At 35.6% G+C, this 20,986-nt stretch overlaps 1 protein-coding gene across 4 annotated transcripts in view; it reads right to left on the bottom strand.

Annotated features, from left to right (window-relative positions):
- Positions 1-20,986, bottom strand: part of ARAP2 (ArfGAP with RhoGAP domain, ankyrin repeat and PH domain 2) — a 190,379-nt gene that overhangs the window by 44,418 nt on the left and 124,975 nt on the right. For 3 of the 4 annotated variants that reach the window (XM_024731747.1, XM_024731750.1, XM_024731748.1), the window contains 4 exons: positions 17,596-17,743; positions 16,041-16,109; positions 13,577-13,651; positions 10,698-10,815 (listed from right to left, as the gene is read on the bottom strand). In XM_024731747.1, the coding sequence (XP_024587515.1) occupies positions 10,698-10,815; positions 13,577-13,651; positions 16,041-16,109; positions 17,596-17,743 (410 nt within the window). The remainder of the gene's footprint in view (positions 1-10,697; positions 10,816-13,576; positions 13,652-16,040; positions 16,110-17,595; positions 17,744-20,986) is intronic. The other variant, XM_024731749.1, reaches the window with a different exon arrangement.

The following is a 20,986-nucleotide window of genomic DNA, read 5'->3' as shown; positions in this document are numbered from 1 at the left end:
TAAAAGGATCATACACCATGATCAAGTGGGGTTTATTCCAGGAATGCAAGGATTCTTCAATATACGCAAATCAATCAATGTGATACACCATATGAACAAATTGAAGAAGAAAAACCATATGATCATCTCAATAGATGCAGAAGAAGCTTTTGACAAAATTCAACATTGATTTATAATAAAAACTCTCCAGAAAGGGGGCATAGAGGGAACCTCCCTCAACATAATAAAGGCCATATATGACAAACCCACAGCAAACAACATTCTCAATGATGAAAAACTGAAAGTATTTCCTCTAAGATTAGGAACAAGACAAGGATGTCCACTCTCACCACTATTATTCAAAATAGTTTTGGAAGTCCTAGCCACAGCAATCAGAGAAGAAAAAGAAATAAAAGGAATACAAATTAGAAAAGAAGAAGTAAAACTGTCACTGTTTGCAGATGACATGATACTATACATAGAGAATCCTAAAGATGCTACCAGAAAACTACTAGAGCTAATCAATGAATTTGGTAAAGTAGCAGGATACAAAATTAATGCACAGAAATCTCTTGCATTCCTATACACTAATAATGAAAAATCTGAAAGAGAAATTAAGGAAACACTCCTATTTACCACTGCAGCAAAAAGAATAAAATACCTAGGAATAAACCTACCTAGGGAGACACAAGACCTGTGTGCAGAAAACTATAAGACACTGATGAAAGAAATTAAAGATGACACCAACAGATGGAGAGATATACCATGTTCTTGTATTGGAAGAATCAATATTGTGAAAATGACTATACTACCCAAAGCAAACTACAGATTCAATGCAATCCCTACCAAATTACCAGTGGCCTGCCTTTTTTACAGAACTGAAACAAAAAATCTTAACATTTGTATGGAGACACAAGAGACCCCGAATAGCCAAAGCAGTTTTGAGGTAAAAAAGCGGAGCTGGAAGAATCAGACTCCCTGAGTTCAGACTATACTACAAAGCTACAGTAATCAAGAAAGTATGGTACTGGCACAAAAACAGAAATATAGATCAATGGAACAGGATAGAAAGCCCAGAGATAAACCCATACATATATGGTCACCTTATCTTTGATAAAGGAGGCAAGAATATTCAGTGGAGAAAAGACACCTGTTCTGGGAAACTGGACAGCTACATGTAAAAGAATGAAACTAGAACACTCCCTAACACCATACACAAAAATAAAATCAAAATGGATTAGAGATCTAAATGTATGACCGGACACTATAAAACTCATAGAGAAAAACAGGAAGAACACTCTTTGACATAAATCACAGCAAGATCTTTTTTGATCCACCTCCTAGAGTAATGGAAATAAAACCAAAAATAAACAAATGGAACCTAATGAAACTTCAAAGCTTTTGCACAGCAAAGGAAACCATAAACAAGACGAAAAGACAACCCTCAGAATGGGAGAAAATATTTGCAAATGAATCAATGGACAAAGGATTAATCTCCAAAATATGTAAACAGCTCATGCAGCTCAATATTAAGAAAACAAACAATCCAATCCCAAAATGGGCAGAAGACCTAAATAGACATTTCTCCAAAGAAGACATACAGATGGCCAAGAAGCACATGAAAAGCTGCTCAACATCACTAATCATTAGAGAAATGCAAATCAAAACTACAATGAGGTATCACCTCACACTGGTCAGAATGGCCATCATCAGAAAATGTACAAACAACAAATGCTGGAGAGGGTGTGGAGTAAAGGGAACCCTCTTGCACTGTTGGTGGGAATGTACATTGATACAGCCACTATGGAGAACAGTATGGAGGTTCCTTAAAAAACTAAAAATAGAACTACCATATGATCCAGCAATCACACTACTCAGCATGTACACAGAGAAAACCATAATTCAAAAAGACACATGCACCCCAATGTTCACTGCAGCACTATTTACAATAGCCAGGTCATGGAAGCAACCTAAGTGCCCATTGACGGATGAATGGATAAAGAAGATGTGGTACATATATACAATGGAATATTACTCAGCCATAAAAAGGAATGAAATTGGGTCATTTTTTGAGACATGGATGGATCTAGAGGCTATCATACAGAGTGAAGTAAGTCAGAAAGAGAAAAACAAATATCGTATATTAACACATATATGTGGAACCCAGAAAAATGGTACAGATGAACTGGTTTGCAGGGCAGAAATTCAGACACAGATGTAGAGAACAAATGTATGGACACCAAGGGGGGAAAGCAGTGGTGGGGTGACGATGGTGGTGTGATGCATTGGGAGATTGGGATTGACATGTATACACTGATGTGTATAAAATGGAGGACTAATAAGAAGCTGCTGCATAAAATAATAAATAAAATAAAATTCAGAAAAAAAGATTTCTCCTTGATAAATGCTCATTCATATACATCTGTTTTATGTAAGCATCTTTTAAAATACATCACAAGTTCTTAGCATAGAATTAACAAAAAAATCACAGGCTTTTAAAATTACAATCAAAGTTTCATAGGAAATTGTTTTGCTGATCAAAATATGCCAATCAGTTAATAAAATGTTATGACAGTAGCATATGCTGAGAAAAAAAGAAATTCAGGCTTTTTCACAGTATACTGAAAATAGCAGAATTGAAATAGCAAGAACATAAGCTCTAACATGAAGATGTTGATGTAACTTTCCTCGTACCATAGCCTTTATAAGTGAGTTCAGCTCTTTCATACTCTCCTACATGTGAAACGAATAGTACTTGGCTTTTCGTTTTTGGTTAAAGTAGTAATTAATGCTAATGACAAACAACAAAGCGTATGTCAATAGCATCACACTTGTATATGACCCATGCTATTTTAATTTGTAATAAAATCACAAGTAAAAAAGACCAAATATATCACATTCTCCTTAATACTGGTCTCCCAGAGAAGTTCAACTACTTGCCTAAAGCCAAATAGCTGGTAAGGAACAAAGATTTGACTCTCAAATGTATCTGACTTTACAGCCCCAAATCATAACTACTACACTCGGTTTTATTTTGGACAAATATGTAAACCTCCCCATGATGATTTTCACACATGTAATTTTGGGGAAAAAGTATCAACTCACCAAGATATTTCTGAGGACTAAATAAGGTAATATAAGCAAAGTGAAAACAATTCAGTTCACACTTTCTCCTTTGCTTTCCTATCCTTAGTGAGAAGATGGTAAGGAAATAAGATAGTTTCAACATCCTATATGTAAAGAAACTGATGATATTGCAGTTGGATTGGCAGTGGAAATGATACTCTTAACTGCAAAACTATCTGGATTGAAATAAAAGCGTACTCTCCTTTATTACAAGATTAAATTTGTAATGAGAATTCCAAATATCAGAACATTTATATTGAAGAGGGTCACCATTACAAGTAGATACAATAGTGATAGTTCTGAAGTGCTCTTAGTTATACTGAAATATATCACAGCAGACATACAGATAAATATAGATGTGCAAAAAATTAGCCAAGTATATTTTTCACATCAGTCTCATAGTATGAAATACTTCAGGAGAATGAAAATCCTGAAGATCCAAGTTCCTGCTTAAAAACAGAGCTGAGAGCTTCCCTCGTGGCGCAGTGGTTGAGAATCTGCCTGCCAATGCAGGGGACACGGGTTCGAGCCCTGGTTTGGGAAGATCCCACATGCCGCGGAGCAACTGGGCCCGTGAGCCACAATTACTGAGCCTGCGCCACTGGAGCCTGTGCTCCGCAACAGGAGAGGCCGCGATAGTGAGAGGCCCGCACACCGTGATGAAGAGTGGCTCCCGCTTGCCACAACTAGAGAAAGCCTTCGCACAGAAACGAAGACCCAACACAGCCATAAATAAATAAATAAATAAATAAATAATTTTTAAAAAAAGCTGTAAAAAACAGAGCTGAAAAATGGGTTGAAAAGATAAATATTTTAAATCGTTAGACTGTCAAATGATACAATTCTAAAAGAAAGAGGTAAGAGGCAGGAAAAATGGACTAAGTCATCAAACGTTGTTGGAATATAAATTCCTACAAATAAACAAGTTTTTATTAATAGTTACATTTACAACCGTCTGTCATGATAGATTTTATGCTATGTAAGTCAGCTGGCATTATTAGAAATAACTAATTTGCACACTATCTATAGCATTAAAATTGCTGAAAATTCAGTGTAGTTATTTAACAACAGGTCTGGACGTGGTTCTTTTGCTAGGTAAATCATGTTCTCTATAGTTTAAAATCTTGTCCACAGAATTAAACCTGGCCTACCTTGTTAGGTAGAGAACTATTCATTTCCACCTGAAATAACAGGTGGTGTCCTTAAACTTCTGGCAGTAATGACACAGGATTTCCACAGACAATTATGACTTCCTTAATAATTATTTTTAGTGCCAAGCCTAGAGCCATGCAAGTCTTTCTCTGTCCTATCCACATACTCAGAGGGTGACAGCACTTGTGTCAATCAAGAGAAGAGCTAGAAAGACTCTGATTAAAACTGAACTGATCTTCCATTTCATAGTAGCTATGAAGAGAAGGAAGAAAACATTTTGTTATGATATTGCTGTGTAGAAAGTAACTGCTTCACAAACTTGAACCTCTCAGTGAGGAAGCCCACTTAAATGAGGCCCCGTGGGCAGTTAATTTTTTTCAGCATATGAAGAAACCTAAGGGGTATGGGACTACATTGGCAGGGTACAGGTTCATTTTTAAGGTGAAGCATTAAAATAACAGTGTACTTTATAAGTATGGTGAAAGAGATACCCTCTCCTAAGGTGGGTTTCAGCTTGTCCTGATGATTGCCTGACATCTTTCAAAGAGTGAAACAGAGAAAGACTTGTTCTCCATCTAGTACAAGTTTCAAATGTCCCACAGGCATTCATTTAAAAGGAAAACCTACTTATAAACTAACAGCTTAGAATCTAACTCAGCTTTACATATAAATTCTCAAAATATTTTATATGGTTTTAGTGTGGTATTTTTTTCCCCCATGACTGTAACTACTGTATGAGCAAAAAAAAAAAAAAAGACTGTGCTTTGTCTGTCAGAACTTTTCTAAGAGTTGTTTACCATTTGCTGTGGTCTGAATGTTTGCCCCCTCCCGAGTTCATATGTTGAAACTAATCCCCAATGTGATGGTATTATGAGGTGGGCCCTTTGCGAGGTGATTGAATCATGAAGGCAGAGCCCTCCTGAATGGGTTTAGTGCTCTTATAAAAGAGATCCCACGAGCTCCCTTCTATCATGTGAGGACTCAGTGAAAACATGGACATCTGTGATCCAGGAAGCAGGCCCTCACCAAACACCAAGTCTGCTGGTGCCTTGATCTTGGACTTCCCAGCCTCCAGAACTGTGAGAAGTAAATTTCTGTTGTGGAGTTCTGTTATAGCAGGCTGAACAGACTAAGATGCCATTTCACCAATGATGGCAATTCTGCTAATGATACATGAGTCACAAACTGACATGCTTGTATCAGTCTGCATTTGTAGCTGTCACATCCATGATAATTCCATTTATACATTTAAGAATATATTTTCATCATCTTCGACTATATAGGAATGTCTGAGCATTTATGTATTATAACACATATTTTCTTTTTACTTATTTCTATAATTAGGTTATAACATTTTTTTAATGGGTATAATAGAGTATCTCAGGAGAGTAAAGGGACCAAACAAAATATCTATTATACAAAGGGGGCACTGGAAAAGACAGGGTAGAGGACTATTGCTTTAAAATTTACAGGTACCTAAAATAAAATCCAGCACTTCTGGTTCACTTACTTATTTATCCATTTATTTATTTATTTATCTATCTATTTATTTATTTTTGGTTGCTTCAGTTACTTGGAGGATTTATATTTACATTAGGAAAAGCACCAATTCCCTGCTGACATTCTTCCTATCAACTACAATCTTGTGACTACCAATGCCTTCACTTTTATCTTCTTTTTACACTTCACTTTATCTTCCCTGCATGTTACTAGAAATAAAGCTCTTAACATTTCAGAATTTCAGGTGGAGCACACAGGTCCCATCTGCTCCAGTAAGCCAACATAATCACAGGCCCCTTTGTTGCTTTCTTAGCTTTATTCCTCTAAAAGAAGTGAAAATAATCTTAGTTTTCCCTTCTGGCAATTTCGACTTGAATGGTTGACCAGACATTAAAGCCATGCCAAATTTGAATTCCTAACTCCATCAGATGTATTCTTTCTTGATGTACATGGGGTGTTCCTTTGATTACATATTTGGACATTCACAAGTCAAAACAGCTTGAAGTCTCCTAGTCTTTTTATATCTTCATCAAGATAACTTTTTTTTAATTAGCGAGAAGGAACCACCACCACCACCACCACCAACAACAAAAACCCGACTCCAATCTTACCATTTGTGATGTACTAACGGGCACATGCAAGTTGATAATTAGTCATTTTCAGGGTAAGCCTCCCTTCATTTTCCCAGGTGAAATTTAAAGAGACTGTTTCCAGATATATTGCAATCTCTCTTCTAGCTCTACATAATTCTTCCTATCCTCACCCATTCTGCTTACTCCTCTCAGTCCAAAAGACCAATGCCCAAAGGCACAGACCTCCAGAGCTGTGACACAGGGATATGCTTTGACTCAACCCCTGAGAGAACAAGGGTGGTAGCGAGAGGATGCTTACCCCTAAATCCACGATTCATTTTTTGCTGTGGCTCTCCTAAAAACAAAACAAAACAAAACTAAACAAAACAAAAACAGCAACAGAAGCGTGCAGGAGACCATCAGCTGTCTAAGATCTCTCCAGGGCTTTGATATCTCCTAGTGGTTCCTGATCTATAAGCAGAAATCACTTTTTTTGTGCCTTCCATATTTGGATACATCTATCCAAGCAGCAACAATCCCAGTCACTGAGGTTCAGAATGCACCCCTATCCTGTTCCACCTAAGTTAACAAGATATTGAAAATATGTTCCACATCATACACTATGCTAGAGGTACCAAGAGATATAAAGATCTAAAATATATGGTAAATCCTAAAGAACATAAGGCAGAGCCAGCTTACTATTCTACAAGTCAGATTAGTATGCAGTATTATAGATCTTTAAGCAAATAATCACAAAAGATCAGTGAGAACTATATTCATCTAATTACCATCTTGGAGGAAGGGGCATTTGAGCTGGATCTTGAAGGATGGATAATATGGATAATGAAGAAATAATGAAAGGATATGTATTTATATATTGAAGTATAGTTGATTTATAATATTATATTAGTTTCAGGTGTACAACACAGTGATTCAATATTTTTATAGGTTATACTCCATTTAAAGTTATTACAAAATAATGGCTACATTTCCTTGTACTGTATAATATATCCTTGTTGCTTATTTATTTTATACACAGTAGTTTGTATCTCTTAGTCCCCTACCCCTATCTTGCCTCTGCCACTTCCCTCTCCCTCCCTCTGGTAACCACTAATTTGTTCTCTATGCCTGCGAGTCTGTTTCTCTTTTGTTATATATATTCGTTTGCTTTACTTCTTAAATTCCACATATAAGTGACTATATGTGGATATAACAGAGTACTTGTATTTTTCTGACTTATTTCACGAGCATAACACTCGCTAGGTCCATCCCATTGCTGCAATTGGCAGAATTTCATTCTTTTTTATGGTTGACTAGTATTTCACTGTACATACACTGTATATACATATCACATCTTCTTTATCCATTCATCTGTTGATGGACACTTAGGTTGCTTCCACATCTTGGCAATTGTAAGTAATGCTGCTATGAACTTTGGGGTGCATGTATCTTTTCAAATTACAGTTTTCCTCTTTTCTGGCTATATACCCAGGAGTGGGATTGCTGGATCATACAGTAGCTCTATTTTTAGTTTTGTGAGGAACCTCCATACTGTTTTCCACAGTGGCTGCACCAATTTACATTCCCACCAACAGTGTACTAGGGTTCTCTTTTTTCCACATCCTTGCAAACATTTGTTATTTATAGACATTTTGATGATAGCCATTTTGAGAGGTGTGAGGTGATATCTCATTGTGGTTTTGATTTGCATTTCCCTGACGATTAGTGATGTTGAGTATATTTTCATGTACCTGTTGGCCACCTACATGTCTTCTTTGGATAAAATGTCTATTCAGATCCTCTGCCCATTTATTAATTGGGTCATTTGGGGGGTTTTTGCTACTGACTCGTATGGGCTCTTTATATATTTTGGATATTAACCTCTTAACAGATATATTTGCAAATATTTTCTCATATTCTGTAGGTTGTCTTTTTGTTTTGTTGATGGTTTCCTTTGCTGTGCACAGCTTTTAAGTTTAATTAGATCCCATTTGTTTATTTTTCTTTTTGTTTCTTTTGCCTTGGGAGACGGATTCAAAAAATATTGCTACAATTTATATCAAAAGAGTCTTCTATGTTCTCTTCTAGGAGTTTTATGGATTCAGGTCTTATATTTAAGTCTTTAGTCCATTTTAAGTTTATTTTTGTATACGGTGTGAGAAAATGTTCTAATTTCATTCTTTCACATGTAGCTGTCCAGTTTTCCCAGTACAACTTATTGATAAGACTGTCTTTTCTCCAGTAATGAAAGAGTTTTAAAATGGTTTTAAAACAATATGAGAGAGTGGCATGGACTAATATGTACTACCAAATATAAAATAGATAGCTAGTGGGAAGCAGCCGTGTAGCACAGGGAGATCAGCTCGGTGCTTTGTGACCACCTAGAGGGGTGGGATAGGGAGGGTGGGAGGGAGGGAGACACAAGAGGGAGGAGATATGGGGATATATGTATACGTATAGCTGATTCACTTTGTTGTAAAGCAGAAACTAACACACCATTATAAAGCACTTATACTCCAATAAAGATGTTTAAAACAATAACAACAACAAAAATGATGAAAATTAAAAGAAAAAAAATAAAACAATATGATCCTATTTGTGATTTAGAAAGATAGTTCTGGCAGTAATGCTGACAATTATCTTTTACTCACAGGTATGACGAAGCTGGTAACCTAGCCCCTCCCCTTAAAATTAAACAAAAATCAAGACTTTACCACCATTGAACCATATAGTAATACAAAAGTGTGCTTCATTTATGCAAAAGATTTTAATTGTATGGCAGCTAGTACTAGGCACTGTGCCAGGGACAGAGACTGTACTAAAGATAGAAAAAAAGAGAGGCCCTCCTTCCTTCTAAAGAGTTCTCATCAAGAAAGACAAAAATAAATCCACATGATAGGCATTATAAAAAAAGATAAAGACAAAGTGCAATGGAACACTTAGTCTGGGTTTTAAAGGAGGTAAACAGGTGGGCCAGAGGGGGAAGTGTAAAGGCACACTTGGGAAACACCTGCTTGCATGTTAGTCAAGCACAAAGGGTAGAAGTGACTGTCTATAAAGAAATGTAAAATGAGAAAAGATGGTAAAAGATCAGAGCAGCAGAAACCCACTGCTTAGGGAATAGACAGAGGAAGAAGAACTGACAAATGAGATAAAACGATTTAAGCACCAGGAGGAGAATCCAGGCAGTGATGAAAATAGAGTGAACACTTTCCAAGAAAAAGGGAACGGTCATTAGCAATAAATGCCACGGTAAGGACAAGCAAAGTAAAGCCGGAAGCAAATCCACTGGACTTGGCAGTTAGGGGTCACAGGAGTCGTTTGACAAAGCACCTTCTGTGAGTGGGGCAGACTGAGCCCAACTACGGGCTAGACAGCGTGAACTGACACCGAAGGACCAGTGTCACTGAATCTTGGCAATGAATATTGGAAAGTAGTGTTTTAATACAAATTATATTTTTAAAGAATTGTGCACAATAAAAAGAAAAAAAGGAATAAAAACATCAAGATGGAATAATGCAAGACAAAGTATTTGATAATCTCATTTCATTCTAACACTGATTACAAGACTCCGAATAATACATGATGAGGTATTTTAACATTCATTTTTAATTTTTGTCTTGAGCTTGTGGGTGGCAAGATTTTACTTTTGGCAGTTTGACATCTATACTTGAAAGGGTCCCAAGACCTTAGCAGGTATCAGCTAGACAGATGGTCAAGGTACAAAGACGTTCTGCATCTCAGTTTTTTTTCCTAGAGGTCTTTAAAACCAAATGGTGTCATTATAATGTTAGGCTTATTACTCTTGGGGCAGTCAAGGTGTTTTAAAAGCTCTCTTTATCCTTCTGCATCTGAGATAAAAGATGACAAAATACCTGATTCACTCCACTAAAGATGAAAAAGAAAAAATGAAAAATAAGCTTCTGCTAGGCTTAAAACAATATTATTTTTAAAAATAATAAATAACTTTTTAAATCAGTACTCTTGTTCTTGTTAAGTAAGTAGCATACAGGAATAAGGTAGAATACGGTGGATAGCGGTGGTGACATTTAGAATATTGTTACACATCAAATTGCTTGTTCTTATAAATAAGGCCTTATTTCCTGAGGCAGCAACATACATGCCTAATGCTTTATACTATATGTTTATGGTCAATAAAATAATCTAATTACTTTGATGAGTAAAATCATAGGAGGGCAACCTCAAGTGGCACTAACATATATCAACACATGCACTGAGGTAGAAGGGAAGTCATAACGAGATGTTAAGCTTTAGAAAAACATAAAATGTTAGTAATGACTTGTCACAAAAATAGTATTTCTTCATACTTTAAGCAATTTAAGAATCCCTAGCATGAGAACCACTTACCAAGCTCTTCATTTTCTATGACTTCAAATGTGGCCCAGATATCATCTTTTGTAGGAATTATATTTTTTATTGCTAATATGTCATTAGTTAATTCTTCTGCTTCCATCACGGGAGATATCTAAAAGAGAAGCAAAATTTCTTCAGAATATATGTCAGACACAGAAGTGGCCTTTGCTAGGGCAGTAATACTCCCCCATCTACCACCTAATTATACTCCAAATTTCCTCTTAGTATGTTTACCTAGCTTCTCTAAGCACATGGGGAAAGCCTATTCAGATCTTCTCCATATAATGTAATACATTTTAATGCATGTGTAAAAAAAAAATCACCATATAGGCATAATCAGAGAGAATGTTTTTTTCTCACTTAGTGAACAATTACATCACTCAAAAAGGGAAGAATATACCTACTCATACTAAGACCTTCCACAGACATTGGATCCAATGGTCTTCTAGGGGTAAAACTTTTCACTCAGTTCTATAATTAGGAGTTCCAAGGAGTTTGGTTTATTCAGCTTGGGCCCTAAATTATACACAGTTGACTGCTGTCTGCCATGCCAAAAAGCCCCAGGGTTTTAGTGGTCTGTGGTGTGCCCCACCATGCCAAGTGACAGATGGTGGGACACCGAAGTATGCTCGAGCCAGGCTTTCAGGGCACAGGGCAGAGTCTGCAGTGTCAGCCTGGGGGTCAGCTCTACAAGAGTCCCAACGCCTCAGGCCATTGCATAAGCACGCCACCTTCTTCAGGGACTTAGGGGATTTTTGATTTGTTTCTTCCTGGTTTTGGTTTTGCCAGTCAGTCTTACAGGTATGTTGGCCAAAAGCAAGTTGGCTTTCTCCAATTAGAATTTAGTTATAACGTTAAACAAATAGAAGATGATTTAAGCTTTAGAATATTGCAGCTGCAACTTAATTATACACGTTTTCAGTAAAACTATGTACCTATTCAAAAATTTCTTAGAAAATGTGCTCACTTCCCTTTCTCCTGTCCATTACTAATCTTAAGCACACTGCACATATATAAATAACATAAAACATTTCTCTTACAGGTAATTCATATAGTCTATCTTTTGGAGTTCATGGAATTTACTGCTTTCTTTGGATTATATTAATGATACAGTGAAGTCCACTATTTGCTATTTAGAAAAGCCTAATGTAATACAACCTTAAAAGAAAAAACACATTAGCATGGGAAAAGTAGAGCACTTTAAGCAGCTGAAACATCAGTAGATGAGTCACTTCAGTGACACCATTCATCGGAATGGCTTTACACTTATTTAAGAAGTGTAGCCCTTTCTTAAAATAAATAATGAAACTGAGAAACCAAACTAGTGAAATAGTCAGCAGGGAGTTCCTCAGGTTGACTTAGGAATGTAAGACTGGGACTCATTTCCTTGTCCCAGGTGACACCCAAGGCCCCTCTTAAGAACGCCTAGAACTCCACGAAGCACATTTTGGAAATCATTACTCTAAGCAATATACACATCAGTATAATGATCATCAGGTTTGGAATATGATGATTAAGGTTTGCATCCGGGCCTGAATGCTATTATTTCCCAGTTTCTACTCATATAAATGTGAGCCATCACCTGCTTCAACTACCTCCTTGGGTTGAGGTAATGATCAGCTGAAATAAATGTAAGAGTTGTGCAAAGTTTTAAGCATTAAACGCATGTTAATGATTATTTTTGTATAGTTTTTGTTATGTTTTTCAAGAGAATTTAGAGTTGTTGTAGGTGAAACTGGACAGTCCTTTATGTGAATATACTCAAAATAAGCACTTTGCTCAACTGTAATAGCTTCTGTTATGGCTTTATTAGTCAGATAAGATTAAAACGAGCTACTAGAGAGTTTATGTGTAAGTGGAGTTAAGTCATGTGCTTTGACTACCTCTTCCAGCATTAGTGATGGACTTGGGCTGATTAATCTGTACTGTTTCCTCATGTCCCCTGTGATGAACATCACATGTTCAGCATAACAAATAGATGGGGACAAGGAGGGGCAAGGCAGCTCATAGTAGTTCAACTGCACAACTAGGCGAGTAATCAGTGCCAAAGAGTCATTATGTGTAATCATTAAAAAATATAAAATAATAATTACAATATCTTTGACCTAAGTGAAGTCCAGAAATATCTAATGTTAAGACCCTGTTTAATCTTGGACTTTTAAAGTGATAAAAAGCTAAAGCTGAATTTCTATTGTTAGATGGCATCACGTCTATTCTGCCTACAGAGAAAGTAGTCTCGCTCTCGCTAAGGCAGACTAAGTACAGAATATGGTAACACGAGAAGGATCTTTTTAATTCAGAACAAATGGCTAACTGATGGTCTCAAGGAAGAAGAGAGTTATTGAATATTCAAGTACATTGAAAGACTGGAAGCTAAAGTCTAGGATACAAGGGTGGGGGATTAATAATAATAGTACTACTACTAGTAGTTATTTATTAAACACTTATGTACCAAGCAATTTGCTAAGTGTTTCATAGGCAGGATCTTATTGAGTCCTCATATCAGTGCTATGATGTAAATACTGTAATTTTCCCTCATTTTACAGATCAGAAGATTGAGACTCAGATGGAGTATATAAGTTGCCTAATGTTGACAAGGAAGAAAGGAGAGGAGCAGGTGATTGAGCTCAGGTAGTTTTACAGAACCTACAGTACGTCCTAACCATAACCTAAAGAACATAGGATGGTCTCTTTCCAAATCATTAAAACATGGAATTCCCAGAGGATATTGGCATGAAGGGTCAAACTTGTCATGACTTGAATTGGACATGTAAAATAAGACAGAAGAAACAATAGAAAATTCAAGATATGCAAACTAATGCTAACACTTATGACTTCCAACAGTACTCTTTACATCCATCTTTAGGGCTCACCCGAATTATAATACTGCAGTCAGGTTCCTTCCTTTCTACATATACCTCAATTAACAAATCTCCAGCCTGGGAAACCTAGAAAAGGGCAGATGTGAAGAGAGCAAATGTAAGTATCTTGCAAGAACACACACATGACACTTAAGATGGTTAGAAAACCCTAGTCATATTTCTAATGATTTTATAATAATGAAATGAGATCATTCCCCCTGTTAAGTTGCATAATGATACCCATTTTCTGGATGTGGTTGATTAAGGACAAGCAATCTACACAAATGACATAGTTAGCAAACACAATCGCAATGCAGTTTTTTCTCTCTTACTCAAAAGTTTAGTGACCTCACATACCCTTAACATTCTTATTGACATTCATATGGACATAAAGAGATGATAAGTCCAAAAATTGAAATTTGAAGATAAATTAGGTCAGAGCTGTGTTAAAATTACAAATAGAAAAAGTATATTTAGCAAATAAAATTAAAAGTGAAGTGATAGAATAAGGAGATAATAAAGTTTTTATTTTAATTACCTTTAGCCAAGCATCAAGTGCTAGGTTATTTGGGTCACTGTTATAACCAAAAAGACACACTAAGTGAAGAATACACAAGCCAGAAAATAAAAAGCATAAGATATCACTATGTAGACTGACAGCACATGTGGAGAAGATTAACAAAGAATGAAACGAATCTGTGAAAAATATTTTGAGTCGCTTTTTTCAGAAATTCCCTTAAGTTATATAAACACTTGGAAATAATATCCATCACTCATTTTTAAAAAAAGGTCATAATGGAGGAATGATCTTTCCACAGTTAAATCTGCCTCAGAATCAACCTGATGAGTAAATTTAGTGGAAAAAACATTAAAAATGTACTTTGAAGAACTGCTCTTAGTTATTCTGACACTACAGGCTTAGAAAAGCTTATTTCCAATTTTTCTTCCTCACTTTTGGTGCTCCATAAAAATTCTAGGGAAGAAAAGATACAGTTGACATTTTTACTTTTCCCTGTGTTTGCATAAACAACTCTCCAGGAAGGACACATTTTAAAAATTAAAAAACCAAATACAAAGAACTCATAGCATGCAGCCAAAAACAAGAATAGCTAAGAAATTCAAACAGGGATAAGACTTAGAGACTGTCAGGAAACTACTTCAGAGGAGTTTTGAATGGACTAGAGAAAAACTCCAGCAAAACAACAGATTTTTTCCAAACTGTTCTACTTTTCTTTCCCAATTACTCTATTTTATAGACAATTCTTTTCTTGTTTTACTGACTTCTACTTAATCAGAAAGCATTCAAGGCTCATTTCTTTATTTTAGTATGAATATAAATGATACACTTGCAGAATGGTACTCATACTTTATCCAATAACAATATAGATAGTGCTGCCAAAGATTATCCCATGGGCTCACACAATCCTTTATTTCATAACTGAAACTCTCCCCGAAAAGCAAGAATCCAAGAGAACTAACTGATAAGGAGCCACATTTTTTAGTGTTACTGCTAACTTGTTTGGAGGCTGCATTAATTACTTTGGGTCAAAATGGAGGACATACTGTCTTAGAGAATTAATGTTATAGTACTCGGGGAGCTAGGCACTAGGATGAAAGCCTTTCCTCACATCCCTCATATGGAATGATAACTCCGACAACTTCTCTAATTAGTTGTGTGTATTTCAGGAATGAGGTGAACTTAGGGTTTGACTAAGAAGGAAGCATTGGCCTCATCCTATGAGTGTATCTATATGGAGAATTTATTGATATTTGACCCACTTCTATTATTTGCATTGGTACCCTGAATCCACTACGATTCCTAGTTATTAGAAGACCAACTTCAAGAAAGTCCAGTGAATATTCATCAAACAAGGAAAGGTACTCTGGAAAAGTATAGTGCAACCTGAACACACAAATCTGGTATGATGCAACCAAGGAAAGCAAGAAAAGATCAAGAAAAGTCAACTTAAGACATAAATAACGTATGTTACAAAGAGCACAATAGAAACATTCCCACTAGTGCAATCATCCAAGAGCATGCAAAGCAAAAGCATATAAGAAATAACTTATTTCAAAAGGATAATGGAAAGAATCATTAGGGAGTCTGAATTTTCAATTTATTCTAGTATTTCTTTTGACTTTAAATGCTTCTTTTGAAATCCACTAATATTTTCAATAGTGATTTTATAAATGAAAACTGATTTTAAAAAGGACATTTTGATAAGATTAAAACTGATTTTTCCAGCTATGTTTTAAAAAATTTATATTAGCATACTTTGGCATTTTGCATATATGCAATGCTACAGAATTTCACGACTATTTTATCTAGGTTCTTTTTCCCCATTACTTTTACTTCACTTCAAATAGGAATTTGAAAATAAACACAACAAATGTTTACTTACAATGAAAATTTTTTTGTTTGTTGTTGTCTAAAAAATTTTTTTTTTTTATCAGAGATCTAACTATTACTACTCACTTGAGTGTCTTTCCACTTGGTAATAAAGCTATTTTCTATGTCCATTTGTTTGACTTGGTCTTCTTTAACCTGTTTAAAATATAATTTGGGACATTCTAATAAAATACAAGGAGTGATGGTACTTATCCTCACATAACTTTCTTCAGGAGTTTAAAGAACAACACATTAAAAATAAATGAGAATGGCCATCTTTAGCAGCGTGGGCCCACAAAGCTAGGGCAGAAATAAAGCCAACTAGATACAGCCTCATAAAGTTCAGAACATCTTATGACGATATCATTTCAGGCTGCAGATTCCATCAATGGAATCCCCTTTGCTGAGGCAATTTAATTAGCAAAGGGGCTGATGATGTGTTTGATAGAGTTTATGTAGGTTGACAGACAAGACTCATTTCTCAAACAGAAATGTTGATTAAGTGCTTATGAAATTTCCCCATTTGGTTAAAGTTGGATTTAACAAAACTATGTAAACATTTTTATTTAACAGTACAAAAATAGAAAATAAACAGAGCATGCAAAGCCACACATTTTTTTTTCTACGTCTTTCATTTCTCAGCATCAGAACTATTGCAAAGAAGTTGCTATTGATCAAAAATAGTAGACACGTATAGGAAGAAGTAAAAAGGAGATCAAAGAGCAAAGAGGATCCAACAATTCTGGTCCAGTCCTATATAAATTAAGATACAAACTGTGTTATTTTATTTTATTAAAATATAGTTTCTTTCCCTTTGCTAAGTAACCTTTTTATCAGTTATTGTAAGAATGTAAGAACTCTACAAAAGGTGACCTATTACATTAAGCTATTTGATTTCATCGGTATATACATAGCCCTGGAAAACAAGGGGTCTTGTACAAGACTGTTTAATAGAATGCCCCAAAAGGCTAAATGGCAACCCTGAGATGGCAGAAGCAGTTAAGCAATGGAGCTGGACCTTTGACCCAGATCCTTTATATTCCCCCCATATTCAAATTCTAGGTTTATTTAGTCTATTTTTACTCCTTTGAATTAAGAAATCATCCCTATTCTAACCGTTTTCTGATAAAACATGAAAATCTGCACTTCATAATATAGCAAATTGAAAAGTCAAATAATTAGAACAGAGATGACTTAATAAAAACCACAAACTGTTAATTCAGAATCTTCTTTTTTTCCAGTTCACGCGCAATTAAAAGAAAACACTAAAATGCTTTCAACTGCAAAACTTATCAGCCTGATGTATATTACCGAATTTGTGAAATTCACAAATTTCATACCTCTAAGCAGACATACTTAATGCATACATATACTGAGGAAAAAAACCATAGAAACACTATAAATAGAAATATTCTGTCCAAGACACCAGATGGTAAAAAAGCTTTAGAAGCAGCCAGATTTAAATGAACGGCTACAGCTTAAAAAGCTAGTTATATCTAAAAAATTAAGGATCATATAACTATCCGTTATTTTCTTTAAATATTCATAAAGACCTGAATAAAAGCATCCCAAAATACACATTTTTGTTTGCAAACAGTAACATCAAAACTATTTTTACAATGGTAGGATATAAAATATTTACCTCAAATATTTCAACATAATTATTAATTAAGTCCTCAATTACATTCACTTCTTCACTAGTTTGTCCCTTAGTTTGAAACAAACAGGAGGAAAAAACCAAGGCCAAATTGTGGGCGTTCATGTGATTGATTTCTGAGCATTTCTGAACCCTGTGAGAGAAAAGCAGAGCTTATTACAATGTATTTCTATTTGAAAATTTCATATAACTTATAAGTCTTCATACTCATTTATTTTTTTCTCTCTCTTTTTTTTAATACACATATATTGAAAGTCTCTGATGTAAAAGGTACAGTGGTGATTTAAAGAAAAATACACAGTTCTTTCTTCCAAGTAGCTCAGTGTAATTAAGAACATAAGAAAAGACTACTGTTATAGATATTACTACAAGTTACAAAGCAGTACTTGATCATTGCTTTAGAAGAGGGACTCCTCACCCACCATATCCAGACAATTCCACTAATGGGACAACCTGCAGTTAAGGCATAAAGGTGTGCTTGCAGAATGGTGTCAAATGACTTGTGGGGTAGGAGCATAATAAAAGAGGAGAAAGGGGCAGTAGGTAAGCAGGAAATAAGGCAAGAATGGCAAATCAGGAGGCATACAGGAGAGAGTTCCAAATTCAAGGTTTAGGGCTAGACTGACGTTCCCAGAAAGTACATATCGGGTGAGAAAATGCCTGGCAGCATGTGTTTGGATAGTTATTCAAAATAGGATATTTTCTCTCAAAAAGCAATCACTTAATTAAAAAATACAATTACATTTTCTTGGATAGAACTAAGAATGGCTTTTTACAATGAACAGACATGAACAGAGGAGTCAATTATCCCAACCAGTAGGCTACAACACTTGAGTTTTACAAAGAGCATTTAAAGTACTCACGAATGTAAGTTCAAAGTTCAAAGTGATTAAAAACAAAATACAGCCATTACCCCAATAAAAGGAAATTTACACTGATAAAAATGCTCGAGAGCTCTAACTGATGCCCATGGAAGTATCTGTTAATGCTCTCTGTCACTGACTATAGACATAGCAGCTGCTCAGTTGCCTAATTACATTTGTAAATTTCTAAAGTACATACTAAAAAAGGGAGACCAAGTCTATCAAAGGAATAAAGCAAGACTAAGGTAGGTACACCTGACTATGAAGAGCAAAGATTTTAGTAGGTACAAGAAAAATAAGGAAACACGACAGGAATATATATGATAGTGTAAGAAACTCACAAGGACATGCCAAATTGCATAGCAGAGACAGAGCAAGCTTGATCATCATATATAATTTATAAGATGCAAAAGGCATTGCAAGTTAATAGAGGAAGATGTCATAATGTGGGCATCCTTCTCAAAACCACTTCCGTACTTTTTTTTGTTTTTTATCACACTGGACTGTAAACATCTGGAAAATTTATCTGCATGTCTGCCTGTGCTACTAGATTCTAAGCATCTCACAGTCAGAGACTTTGTGTTAATCACACTGTAGTGTGTAATAAATACCTGGTCAATGGAATTAAGTCAAAGTTAGTCATGGAGGAAATGGTCTGTTATCTAGGGCGGGGATGGAAGTGAATGCTAAGTCAACCTGACCTTATTCAAACTGACCTCTCAAACTTTTGACAACACTATCAAACATTCCCATCTCTCCTGAGACCTCCTTCTGCAATAACCTTCTTCTCCTCCAGCACTTCTCACCTCTCCAGTTTCTATAGCTGCCTTAATTTCTGGCATAAAGCATGTACACTATGTATTTTCCTTTTCTTCTTTTATTTCACTGCTCCCACACTAGCAACCCCAAGTGTCCCATATTCAGCCAGCTCACTCTCTTCCCACTCAGCCCTTCTCATCAGAAGCCCAAGGAAATGGTTTCTTAAATAGTTTCTCTGCCTCTACTCTAACTTCCCAATCAACCGCAGGACATGGGTTATTATCCTAAAACAGATTGGATCAGCCACTTCTTATCACTTAAAGGAATGAAATCCAAATGTTTCTGCATGACCAACAGTGTCTTTCGCAGCCTCCTGTCAGCTAGCTACAAACCATCTCATCTCCTGATACACCTATTTCCTAGAAAATATCCTTCAATCATGTCTCATGCTTATTTTTCTTTCATGCCCAGTTCGTTTATCCATTTAAATCTAAAACATCACTTGGACCTCAACACACAATGAACCACTTAATCCCTCCTTTATAATTCCATGTCTTATGCTAAAATTCTTCATATTAAAATCTGTCCTGAGGGCGCTGTGTTTTCCTAAAAAAATATAAAATGCCCTGCAGCATCCCTGTGAGTTCCCACTGTGATGTCCCAGGGCTCCTTGGTGCTATTTAGAAACTGCAGACTTAAGACTATTTTTGTCATTCATGTATTATTATCAACTATTTTTGTTACATGGAACCTTAATGGACATTGTACTATACATAGTAGGAGCTAAAATATATGTCAACTGAAGAAAAGGATTGGAAGGAACTCATCTGAAATTCAAGTATAAAGTTTAAGAATTATGTGTAACAATGTTTAAAATGTTAATATGATAACTGTAGCAGCCTGGTGACATATTATAACTTCTGAAGAAAAAATTATCTGTCCCAATGTCTCATAGGCATAGAGACAGGACTATAAATATATAGACTACATTTATATGATGCAATAAGAAAATCAGATTTACAGTAGGAATGGAGTTTACAAGTATCAGAAGTGGTGGCTGGGAAAGAAAGAGAAAGAGAAAAGACCAATTGTGGAGGATTTAGGAATCTAAACTCCAAATAAGGTACTTTTAGTAGAATTCAGGTTCATAGAAATTTATTCAAGGGAATATTGCATCCACGAAGGACGCTGCAAACAATATGTTCCTTAAGCAATATTTACACTGATTTAAGTTTTTGTAATGACAAATCTTGCTCATAGCAAAACAAACAAACCTTAAGTTTGTTGACTTAAAATGTTATTCCCAAACATTGTCATCCTTCAGATGTCATTTCTCAAGCCACCATTTTATTCCTCTTATCCTCCCAAATGCAGGGGACTACATGCCCCAACATAGAAAATGTTTTTTAAAATTTCCCTCATCTAATCAACTGTCTGACACCAAAATATTGGAGTCAAGTTAGACACAAACTCATAATAAAGAAATAAAGGTTTATTAAGAGTCCACCACGAGAAAATACTGTACTCACAGATTCCTGCTATAGAATTCTGGTGCCTGTACTTCCTTCTCTGACATCCCTCTTAAATGTTTTAAAATTCTTGCTTATGTACTAGATGTATCTGATTTGCTGTGCATGATTATTTCTAATCCATTTAAGAAATTCTCCAGTGCTATTTATTTGAAACGTGTCTTAATTCCACTAAGAGACACTAAAGTGATAGTTCATGGGAATTCCATTTTGAAACTATTCTTA

This window comes from Neophocaena asiaeorientalis, unplaced genomic scaffold, assembly GCF_003031525.2.
Source record: "Neophocaena asiaeorientalis asiaeorientalis breed wild unplaced genomic scaffold, Neophocaena_asiaeorientalis_V1.1 scaffold39, whole genome shotgun sequence".
NCBI lineage: Eukaryota > Metazoa > Chordata > Mammalia > Artiodactyla > Phocoenidae > Neophocaena > Neophocaena asiaeorientalis.
Note: the sequence above shows the minus strand (reverse complement) of the source record. Positions and strands in the feature narration are given on the sequence as shown.